At 37.6% G+C, this 12,124-nt stretch overlaps 1 protein-coding gene across 1 annotated transcript in view; it reads right to left on the bottom strand.

Annotated features, from left to right (window-relative positions):
* Positions 1-12,124, bottom strand: part of B4GALT1 (beta-1,4-galactosyltransferase 1) — a 46,251-nt gene that overhangs the window by 17,472 nt on the left and 16,655 nt on the right. The window contains exons 3-4 of the mRNA XM_026712736.2: positions 1,278-1,465; positions 76-198 (exon numbers count right to left, since the gene is read on the bottom strand). Of these exons, the coding sequence (XP_026568521.2) occupies positions 76-198; positions 1,278-1,465 (311 nt within the window). The remainder of the gene's footprint in view (positions 1-75; positions 199-1,277; positions 1,466-12,124) is intronic.

Genomic DNA, 12,124 nt, shown 5'->3' with positions numbered 1-12,124 from the left:
CAAAACTAAACAACCAGCCCCAAATTCAGCCCCAGCCCAAAATTCAACATTAACTAAAAAGATGAGGCATCTTACCTGTTATAAATGTCATCATCTTCACCACCCCAGCCCCAATAATTATTGGGAAACCCATTTATTTTTTGGAATTGCTCCTTACTTAAAGCAGACACACCTCCAAAATACTGATTGTAAGGTAAGCTGGAAGAGACAAAGATAAATTGTTCATTTAAAATCACGTGATCACAGAGAAGCTTGGATTATATCTCTAGTCACAATTCTAGATAGAACTGATTAGAAAAATTAATGTTGCATCAGACTCCTGTAAAGTTGTCTGTGCCAATATATAAGCCTGTGTTTTCTGAAATCTGAGTTCAGAATTCATTAAAACCATCTTTCAAGTTGGAAGGAGCCATAACTCCTTTTTTAAAAGACTGGAAACCTTTTATGGACATTTTGATGAAAATGGAAAAAATGAGCTCTATGGTTCATTTGTATAGGTTTATATAGGAAGAATAATTATGTCATTCGAGAGGATGGAAACAGTATTAGCTATGTTTGTAACTGCTGCAAAGATCGTAAATTGCTTCTTTAAATATTTCTTCTTTCTTTTTTCTGGATTTACAGTATATTGTTGTTTCCTTTTTTGTTTTTATTTCCTATCTTTATATATCTTTTTTGCTTTTCTATATGTTTTTTAAATTTTTCTGTAGTTTTAATTTTGTAAAAATAATCTTCATTAAATTTATATTTTTATTATGCTACATATATACACATACATATTTATACACATCTCTGTGTAAATTTTACACACACACATATATGTATTTGTATATGTATACACATACTGTTATTCAAGCTTAACTGAGCTGTCAGCAGCATCTAGGTAACCTTGTCTGAGCTGGGAGGGCAAGCTTAGAAGGTAAAGTAGGGACTGGTTAGAACTTAGATGGGAATATAAGGTTGGAACCTGGACTGGACAGTTAAAGAGTCTCATTAGAACAGATGCCACATTTAGTTGTGAAGGTGACACAAGCTTTAACAAGCCTTAAAAAGAATCACATTCAAGATCCCCCTAAATATTTGGGCCCCACAGAGAACATGCAACAGAAAACTGGCCCTCCTTCCAATAGTATAATGCAAGTGTAGATGAGGTCATATTCTCATCTCCAGATCCCCATGACTAGAGGTTATTTATTATATTTATTTGCCACCAACTCCCAGTAATTCACTCATATTGGTATATGTTTTATTCTAAATGTAAACAACCAACTTCTTACCGAAATCCAAATTTATCCATAGATACAGAGAGGTGCCTGGGCTGGTCGTAACACTTGTAGATATTCCTGTCATCCATCGGGATTAGGTCAACATCACTAAATACAAAGCAGTCATAATCATATTCTTTCAAAGCTTCTGTGAAGCCTACATTCAGAAGCTTTGCACGATTAAATGTTTCTTCTCCATCCTAATGTAAGAAAAGGAAGAATTGTTATGAGCCTTCAAAAGACTGGTTAATACTTCCTATTTGTTACCACCCAGGGCCTTCATCAGAGGCAACATATACAACACCCACCACATACTCACATAAGCCTACTATTTGCCAGTTTTCTGTCCAGTTTGGCTTATATTTAAGACCAACCACAAAGTTTACACGAAATAAATGTGCTCCTTTGGCCTTTCACTGAACTTCCTTTCAAACCATGGGAAGAAGGAAAGCAGACACAGCACAGAATTTCACTTTGCTCTGCGTCAGCCTTCCCAAATCTGGAGTTTTCTCAGTGCTGCTGCTGAGATGGCCTTCCAGATTCCAGTTCATGATGCTGGGGGATGCTGCTCATTTTCACGTTAAGATTGTGTACAGTCTCGGGTAAAGACCTGTCTCTTCCACCCATTCAGTTACCTGAATGTTGTCAATACATATACAGTAGTTCAGATGTTGTCCAATGAGGAACAATGCCTGCAAGCCTCATTTAAAGAGGGAGGAAAGGAAAATCAGCTTTCCAATAAAAAATTATTTAGATCATATTTTAATGTTTATGTTTACTTTAGTAAAAGAACCTGGCATCATACAAACAGCTAGCTCATATTTATTATAGTGGGAAGCAAAACAAAAGATTCTCTATACATCAATTGTGTTTGTTCCCAATTTCTTTTTCCATTCTTCCTCCTCTATCGTTGGTTTTGTTAACCAACAAAGAAACCCAATCATCAGGTTTTCTTTTAAGGATTTAGGGTATTATTGTCCTGCTTGTTCCACAGAACCATTCTTTGGCCATACTTGGGAGGGTGTGATAAGAAGCAGAGTAGAGCCAGAACAGGATTTGGCAATCTTCAGTAGAAAAAAAGAGTACTAAAGTACAAGTAGAAATTTTCGAGATACTTATTAATAACTCCACACCCAGATTAGTCTCCAGCACAACTAATAGAGATATCTGACAAAACTCTTTGCTTTGTTCTTGTAGTTGTTTTCACTGATTGATTGTGCCATTAAAACAGTGTCAACTCTTAGCAAGTGCGTATTTTTTTCTCCATGAGATTACTAAAAATAAAATGTACATTTTGGGAGTTTCTAAATGACAATCCAGTTCTACATTTGTTGAACTTGAAATGTAATGGAAATGTTTATGACCTCAGCAAAAATTACACAGCCAAACACAGCAATGAAAATACCCTTTAAGTGAAATGACCATCCTTTCCTTCCAATTAACTCTCTTCAAAGAAACTAGTTAGCCATATGATCGTGTCACTGTTTATTGTGGATCAGTAAATAAGCAAAATTCTAAGAGTGAGGCAGAATTAGGATGCCACTTTCACAAGAACCTCTTAAATATGAATTTCGAAGCAGCAGAGTTATTAGAGGTATGTTTTGTAAATGGAGACATGTTTCCATTTCTGTTTCTGTAGATTCGGCAAAGACAAACCATAACAACATCCCAGAGTGGATAAAATGTTGAACTGGAAAATCAGTTACATAGTGGAAGAATTATTTATTTCCAACGCAAATTATTTAAGATGGATACCATAGAGGTCTTTAAAATGGATTGAGAGAGTTGTTATAGTTTCGAGTGACAAGTTATAGCTATTCTTGTTATATTTCCCTATACAAAGTCACTGCAGCAAAACACATGCAGTTAGTTCTAGCCATTATCTCTGGTAAATCAACTATTATTTTTTAAAAAACCAGATTTGTGTGTGGATTACCAGTTTACAACTTTATGTCAAGCAGAGGGCTAATCAATACCAAATATACAACTGCATATTACTTTTTTTTAAAAAGACAACTCATAATAGCATTCAAGTTTAGTTAATATATTTTAGCTTGAAAACGCCCTATTGAAAGAGAGGATTCTCATTTAGCTTTTTTTTCTTCTCCAGAAAAAGGTTAGAATTACTTTAATTCTTATTTTAGCCTTAGTACAATAGCCCTGCAAAACAGAAAAGCTGTTATGTTAGAAGGGTGCATATACCTATTATAAAAATTGGCTAAATTGTGGGAAAAGGCTGATTATCTATCTGTTTATACGGTATTTCTAAAGTATTGTGGGATAAATCTTATTCTACACTGAAAACTGAGAGACTGCTTAATCTTCCTCTCCTAAATGGTGAGCTAATAGCTGCTAAAACAAGTGTTAACTAAATGACGCAGCTGACATCTATAGAGATTCTCAATCATCCAGGTCATGGTTATCCCAAAGGTGCTTTTCCAAAAGGCAACTGGACTTTATTGGGGGATTCTTATCCAAGCAGCTTCTTCAGCAGAATCATAAGCTGCATCCCAACAGGATGTCTCTTGCAATGAATTTATTCAGCATACATTGGAGACACACTGCCAAAGCAGTAGCAGCCTGGTATAGAAATAAAGCAATATGAAAGCATCCCATTATTGAAAGCAGCAGCCTGCGCAAGAGACTGCAAGGGGAAAATTCAACACAGTTGTAGAGCCCTTTCTGTATTGTACCATCTCTAAATGGTGTTGCAAAATGAAAATATGCATTTCTTTGGAAACTGTCACATGGTCTTTGCATTTTCTAGTTCAATCAACAGAAATGAAACTGTCTCCTAGAATAGGATAGGATAGGATAGGATAGGATAGGATAAAATAGAATAGAATAGAATAGAATTCTTTTATTGGCCAAGTTTGATTGGACATGCAAGGAATTTGTCTCGGTGTAAATGCTCTCAGTATCATACATAAAAGGTAAATTCGTCAAGAGTCAAGAATCATAAGGTACAACATTTAATGATAGTCATAGGGTACAGTAAGCAATCAAATCATACTAGGAAACAGTCAATATAAATTGTAAAGATACAAGCTACGAAGTTACAGTCATACATCAAGTGGGAGGGAATGGGTGATAAGGAGTGATGAGAAGATTAATAGTAATAGTAGTGCAGTCTTTGTAAGTAGTTGGACAGTATTGAGGGAATTATTTGTTTAGCAGAATGATGGCACTTGGGGAAAATCTGTCCTTGTGTCTAGTTGTTCTGGTGTGCAGTGCTCTATAGCGTCATTTTGAGGGTAGGAGTTGAAACAGTTTATGTCTGGGATGTGAGGAGTCTCTAAATATTTTCACAGCCCTCTTTTTGACTCATGCAGTATACAGGTCCTAGATGGAAGGCAGGTTGGTAGTAATTGTTTTTTCTTCAGTCCTAATTATCCTCTGAAGTCTGTGTCTGTCTTGTTGGGTTGCAGAACCAAACCAGACAGTTATAGAGGTGCAGATGACAAGACTCAATCATTCTTCTGTAGAATTGAATCAGCAGCTCCTTGGACAGTTTGAGTTTTCTGAGTTGGCGCAGAAAGAATATTCTTTGTTGTGCTTTTTTGACGATGTTTTTGATGTTAGGTGTCCCATTTTAGGTCTTGTGATATGATAGAACCTAGAAATTTGAAGGTCTCTACTGTTGGTACTGTGTTGTCTAGTATTGCAAGAGGTGGTAGTATAGGAGGGTTTCTTCTAAAGTCTACCACCATTTCTATGGCTTTGAGTGTGTTCAGTTCCAGATTGTTCCGGTTACACCATGAGGCAAGTTGTATAACTTCCTGTCTGTATGCAGATTCATCATTTTCTCGAATGACACCAATTACTGTTGTATCATCTGCAAACTTCAGTATTTAACAGATGGATCGGTTGAGATGCAGTCATTGGTATATAGGGAGAAGAGAAGTGGAGATAGCACACAGCCAGGGAGGGGGGGCTGTGCTAATTGTACAGGTATCAGAAGTAGAGATGAGGGAAGAATTTTCTTTGGCAGCTTTGACAGAACAAGACACTTGACAGATTCTAGCACTGGCAGCTTCAACTTTTCCAAAAAAAGTGTCAGTGGAGCAAGTCATGGCCAAAAGAATCTGACCTGGAGTAGATGACCTTCTGGCTTTCTCACAGTTTAGCTAAGCAAACAAGAAGATAGGCTGGATGGTCTCAGGTCAAATCTTCTCAACCACAAAATCATTCCACAGAAGCCACCGTTTCAGTCTTAGCTGACGTATCAGATCCAAGCTAATATACACGAACCACTTTGCACAATACATCTCAAATCCCTCATTATAATTTCTTCTCATTACTCCTGGCTCTGTCTCAACATTTCCTTTTTAGGAAAATGTAAATACAACCAGCCAAGTTTGCCAAGAGAATGGCATGTTTTCTTGAATGGCTGATCTCCTCTTTAAATTAATTATGTTAGCTTCAGCTTCCTCTCAGGGGAATAAACAAAGGCAAAAAAAAATGCAGGAAGGAACCACAAACCAAACTACATTTTGACAAAGATAATGATCTAAAAAATATCTCAAATAACGTCTTCAGCTTCATGCTCACATTTATGAAAAAATATCCATTCAACTAGCATTCACTTTCTCTGCCTTCCATGTTCGAATATGGAGACTTAAACTCTGAATTTCTGTCTCATTTATTCAAATCCAACCAACACAATGGTGATATTAAATGCCTCTCAAGCTTGAGAAGCTTGAAGAGTGAAGACATTTATAGAATTATTATACTGTCTGTCTAGAAGTTACCAAAATATCGACAAAAAAGGCCTTACTTCATCTTACTTTCTTAATTAGAAAACTTCCCATTCATTTAGTTAGCTGCTTAGACAACTGGATTAGTCTTCTCACGTGTTATTCTTCTCATTTTCAGCAAAGTTTCAAAGCCTGCAGCAGAATCCACAGCTGATTTACATAGAAGCATTTAATGAGGATAACTTTCTACGTCTTCCGATTGACAACAATCTTATCCAATTACTACATTGGAGGATGTGAAACCAGCAATCCACCTAGGCTAACATGTAATTTCATTTCCCTTCAGGAAACATTGGCATTTGTGAAATGAACTATTGGTTGAAGCTTGACAAAAAGCTTGACTAACAACAATATATCAAACCAGTGCGAGCAAAACAATAATGCACTTTATTGTGTAATTTGGTTCTGAACAATTAGGACAGGAAATTAGGACATATTAATACCTCCAATAAAGAATAACTGGAAAATGGATATGGGACAACAACACCCTCAAGATTAAATTCTTGCCAATCCGGAAAAAAAATATTGCAAAGTTATTTGATACTTCACATCCCCACTGGTAACCTAATGCATAAAATCTTATTTTGCAAAGCACTGAAAATTGGAGAATGTCATTTGAGCAATTTAATCAAATAATAGGTTGCTTAGTACTTAAATTGGTAAATAGGGTAGATTTGTAGGATTTTTACAGTGTATATTGGATCATAGTTTCCACTTTAAAAAATAGCATGAAATATATTCATTAAAAGGTCAAGAAATTGCTTCCCATCTACCGGTGTGTGCTCATATCTACAGCAAATACCTCCTACATCCTCTACTTTCAGTCACCAAAGCATAGGAAGCAAATCAGGAAACTAAAACCAGCTAGTGCAGGGGTGTCAAACTCACGTTGTCACGTTGTCGTCATGTGACATATCGTAACTTTTTTTCCCCTTTGCTAAACCTGGGTGAGCATGGTCAGCACATGACGCATTCGGTCTGCAGGCTACAAGTCTGACACCCCTGCACTAGTGCAAAAATGTGATTGGAAATAAAGGAACAGTGATAGATGACTTTAAGGCTCCTATTCTGGCCTTCTCCTTAGAAGAGAACAAATATTCCAATATCTGAGTCAAAATTTATACTTACATCATTTTCTACTTGATGTAGAGACAAAAAAAGAATAACACCCCAGTATCCCTTTCATAAAACACATGCTTGCTTTGGGTTGCAAGATCAAATGCATTTGGATTCTGGCTCAGTTGAAGTAAGATAATATGTATTGCATCCATTTTAGCCCAGGATATCCGTTTGCAAAGGATACAAATGTACCAGCTTTTTAAGACAAATTGAAAATCACAGAATCATTGGGCTGGAGAAGTTGGGTTGGAGATCTTCTGGTCCACCTCCTTAACCATGGGACAAACCCCTAATCTTCAAGGAATTACAGTATTTCCTTATTTGCCACATAATTTATTGGCCCCGCATAATTGTGGAACATTTTTGCATTGAAAAAGTTTCAGGTATACAGCATCAGTGCATGAAGAAGTCTATCCTGCAAGTTTGAGCAAAAAACACTGATTCAACTCAAAGAAGGCAAGAAGGAAGAGGCTGCTAGACTATAACTGACCTGGAGGAAAAACACCTATTTTATCCCTCCAATCCCATCCTATAACTTATTCTCACAAATTGCAGCTAACTAATTCCCATGTTGATCCACATTGCAGGTAAAAGTGGGGCCTGAATTGTTACTAGAATGTGTATGTATTATCTTTCGTATCTATGCATCGGTTGAAAACACAAGAAGTGTCATTGTTGCAGAAGAATCAAGTCAAACTAAAACTTGGGAGTTTAAATATCTGCTAAGTATCTAAAATAGCCAAAGTTGTGATTGGAACCAAAGATGGACCTGAGGAGCAAGCACAGCCCTTCCTTGACACACCATTTTACCATTATTTCTTATCTTCATAACAAAGAAGGCTTAGGAATCTCACTTGGAAGAGAGGAAGAATGGAGAAGGGGTAAGAAGTGGTAAATAGAGGGGAAGGTTTCTATCTCTTTGCTCTGCCTACTCTGTCTTCCTTCCAACTTGCATCCCCTCCTCTAATTCAGCAGTCTGGCAGACTCCCATATCCTGGTCTACTACTTCATGTCTCATTTGGCTATCAGTCAAGGAAAGTAAGGAAACGTGGAACCCAGGAAGAAAACTATTCATTAGGAAGCAACATGCAGAAGGGGCCCTAACATAGCAGGAACTGGCAGTCTAAAATCAGAACGTAACAAGGGTGACAGGAAAATAGCAGCTCTGGAGCATGTAGTTTCAAAAAGGAAGGACTTCCTGTTGCATTTTAGACAAACTGATGTCCAGCAGTATCAATTACACAATCCATTTGCAATATCATCCATTAATCTTGTAGTAAAAGCCATCTGTTTACAGCTTTCAAAGACACAGGAAGGGGGGATGGGAAGACAGAAAAATTAGTTTGCAATCCTGTATTAGTTTGCAGCACAAGCTGGGAGATTTTTTTTCTTCCAGAATGTTCTATTCAACGATTATGCCAATTCTTCCAAAATCCACCATATTTTCCACTTTGGCTTATAAAATTGTGATCCAAGCATCATTTCTTACCCCACGTAAGTTAAGGAAAGGATGCTTCCCCACCACTCCTCAGCTTTCTCTCTTTGCCAAAAATAGAATACATAGCAATCACTCTATAAAATCCTTAAAATAACAAACAGAGTGGCAAGATATAAACATAGCAGCAAGTAATTGGAATTTGGTCTCAGGGGATAAATATATATATATATTTGTTTGGATAAAGGATCTACATGTTGTCTAAGTAAATGATCCACAATGAAATATATTCAATGCTTCTTTCTCTCAGAGAATGGGGATTTTTTTTCATATTCTTAGGCTGCAATGACACTGCCATAGATGAAACTCCACTGAACTGGGAGACTTGCATATGAATATATATTTAAAGATTCATACAGGATTGTCCTTTTCCTTCTTTTCACATTGGTACTCAGGAATCTCAGATTATTCTCAATCTGCAGCAGTTCTGAAGAAAAGCTGTTCCAATAGTCCACCACTCTTGATTTTTTCAAGCTATTGTCAGACGGAAAGCACAAGATTGTCAAGAACTATTGTCCTGACACAACTTGAGGACACCCTTTGCTCCTTCCCCATGGTGCTTGTCAAAGAAGAGGCTACAAACTAATTACCGGCCAGTTTGACATGCCAGCTGGACTTCTGCCTGAAGCAGCAGCTGTAAGTTTCTGTCAGGTCTGCAGAAACAAGCCCTGCTGTCTCCATGAAGTGAGCCAATCTCACACAAAGCTCTCCTAAGTTGCAACAAGTCAAACAGCTGGCATTCATTAACAATCTGGCACAAATCTTACCTCAAAGCTACAAACAACCCAAATTGGCCCTATGAGCTTAGAGGCTCAGATCAGGCTTTGGATTGAGGCTGTTCTCTTGGTCGAACTCTTAAGTTAGAAGCTTCCCACCCTGCTTGGTCTTGCAGTGGAATTCGTGTTTCTTTCAAGTGTTATTGTATTAGGAAGTGGTAACAGACGCAGGTTTCCTTGACTAAGGAGAGTAGTTGACTAAGGAGAGTAGTTGCGCTACTTCCATATTGATAACTTCTTCGCTGTGCTCTAAGAAACTCAACAACTTACAGCATTGCAGCCAAGATTATCTAATGCAAGGGTGTCCAACTTTGGCAACTTTAAAACTTGGGAACTTCAGCTCCAAGAATTCCCCAGCCAACAGCCTTAAAAGTTACCAAGGTTCGATGCTCCAGTTTCCATGAATGGACCAACAGAAATGGAGCTATTCCATAAGGTAACCTGTGCTTTATTAATGATTTCCCCACCGTGTGCAGCACAGATAGTAGAAAGGACACTCCCTACCTCTCCATTTGTGATGATGTTCAACCCGGGCTCTGCCCAGATCTTGCTAAAGCGATGCAAAACGATTCTAGGCAAACATGCCAGAGTTTGTTTGTTTTTTGAAATCTTGAGAAAGAGCTGCCCTGAAAAAAAGCTGAAGCATTTTATGATGCATTTACTGTTCACAAAGCAAAAATCAGGACCAAAGTACAGATTCCTCAAGTAGGATGCAGAGGAGCTAGAGAGAAGTCATATACCTAGCAAAGATGGGTGAAAATACATTCCAGTTCAAGAAAATGGAGGTCGACACGCCTCTCCCCACCTTGCTCAAAGAATCCAACCCCTGCCTTCTTACAGATTCTCACTTTTCTTTACCCTCATTTCAGGCTGGGTTTCCACGTAACACATTTCAGATGTTGCCAAAGTCAGTGCAAGGGATTTATGGGCAGTTTGCTTTGTACTGAAAGGTAAGAGGTGGGACGTTACCATCGAGGCAGGAGGAGGAGCAGCACTTCTTCCCTCTCTTATTTTTTTCCTATGAGATGCAGAACACAGAAGGACGCAGGTGTAGTAAGAACCATTCACACAGAAATTCTTGGTGCTTCAGTGATTGCTTTGCTATAGGGCAGGTTTAATGAGAAAAAGGGAAGATTTCCCCCCTAGAAAGAAAGGGGGGAAAAGATGAAGGAAGAATAGATGCAAAGGAAAGACAGACAAGGAGGAGAAAAAAAGAGAAAAGCAATTGTCAAGAAAGTAAAGAAAGACTTTTTTTTTAAAAAAAAAACCGTAGATATACAATTCTTGCAAAACCCCACACCGTCCAGATGATTTAAAGATCATGGCCAACAGTGTTTGTTGCATATTTAACTGTTGAACATGTTTTTTTTAAAAAACCCTCTCAAAACATCCTGCCATAATAAAGTTAATCAAGCTGAATACTTCCGTTGACAAAATTAGTTATTGGCACTCAATCATTTTTATGTGGCCTTTGAGTAGCAGGAAGCAACAGTACACCTGAGACCCATGTCTACTCAGCCCAGTTTCTCCTATCTGGGCCTTCTGGATGCGTTAAACTCCAACACACAAACATTTTAATTAAGCAATGAATGTAGGCTTTTGTTGTCAAAAACATGTGAAAATGATCAGATTGAGGTTGGCCGGGCTACTTCCAGCCATTAAAATGTTGCAATTAAATGACCATATCCCATCCTAGGCTTCAAAAGAAAACAAGGACAGTTTAAGTAGTCAACCCCAACTAAGTACAATGGTTGCCCTCTGATTAAGCCATTAGTAGAAACTTTTAGCAAAATCTGCTCAGATATAAAATCTGAGCCACAGCATATATAGGAAAAGGATTATAACTCCCTAGGCAAAGAGAGAGAGAGAATTCATGAAGTTTTCCTAACACGTCAGGTATCAAAACCAATCCCATCACTATGAAGATATAGATATTATGATGCCAGCAAGCAATGTTAAATAGGCTAGTCTGGTCCTGAAAGAAAAAGGATTATTCCCACCAATTGTTTTGTAAGCCAACTTAGAAAATATGCTTGACCTTTTTGCATATAACAGAGGAGAAATTTAACCTGGGCTCTAGATTGATCATAAAAATTCAGAACATTTTAACTGAAATCACACCTAAACCAGGGTGTTTAACTGATGCAGTCTCTACCCACACACAGAATGTAGAACTACTAGTTCTTCCTTGAGAATCAGGTATTACTAAGCAAATCACGCAGCTGTGAATAGTCTATGAAACTGGCAAAACTTCACAGCCTATGAAACTGGCACATGAGAATCACATCCTGAAGGCTCATAAAACAAGAAAAAACCCTAGAACTGACACCTTTATGCAAATACATTAAAATTCTCAACAACTTCTCCTTAGAAGAGAACAAATATTCCATGACTTATGGTTCACATCATGGGAGGATACGTCACTTGTGGATTGTTTTAGTGGTGTAAACACACTCATTATTTATCAGAAGAATTGGCCATGACTTTCTTAATGCTTTTCTTACTGTTTGTAGCCATGTGCTCTGATACTGATATTTTGTTAATACAAGAAAGGTAGCTATAATAGAAGCCATATGGATGTCATAAGACATAAACTAAAAATAATATGATGAGGTCTGGCATTAGCTTCTTTGGTGGCCAGGGCTAACAGTGAGAGCAGAAAACTATGAAATCTACACCCTGCAATTCACTAATCTAAACTCCTAGATCCAC

The sequence above is a fragment of the Pseudonaja textilis genome, chromosome 2 (assembly GCF_049901715.1).
Source record: "Pseudonaja textilis isolate UNSWEBS1 chromosome 2, rPseTex1.2, whole genome shotgun sequence".
Taxonomy (NCBI): domain Eukaryota; kingdom Metazoa; phylum Chordata; class Lepidosauria; order Squamata; family Elapidae; genus Pseudonaja; species Pseudonaja textilis.
This window is presented reverse-complemented; position numbering and strand designations above follow the sequence as displayed.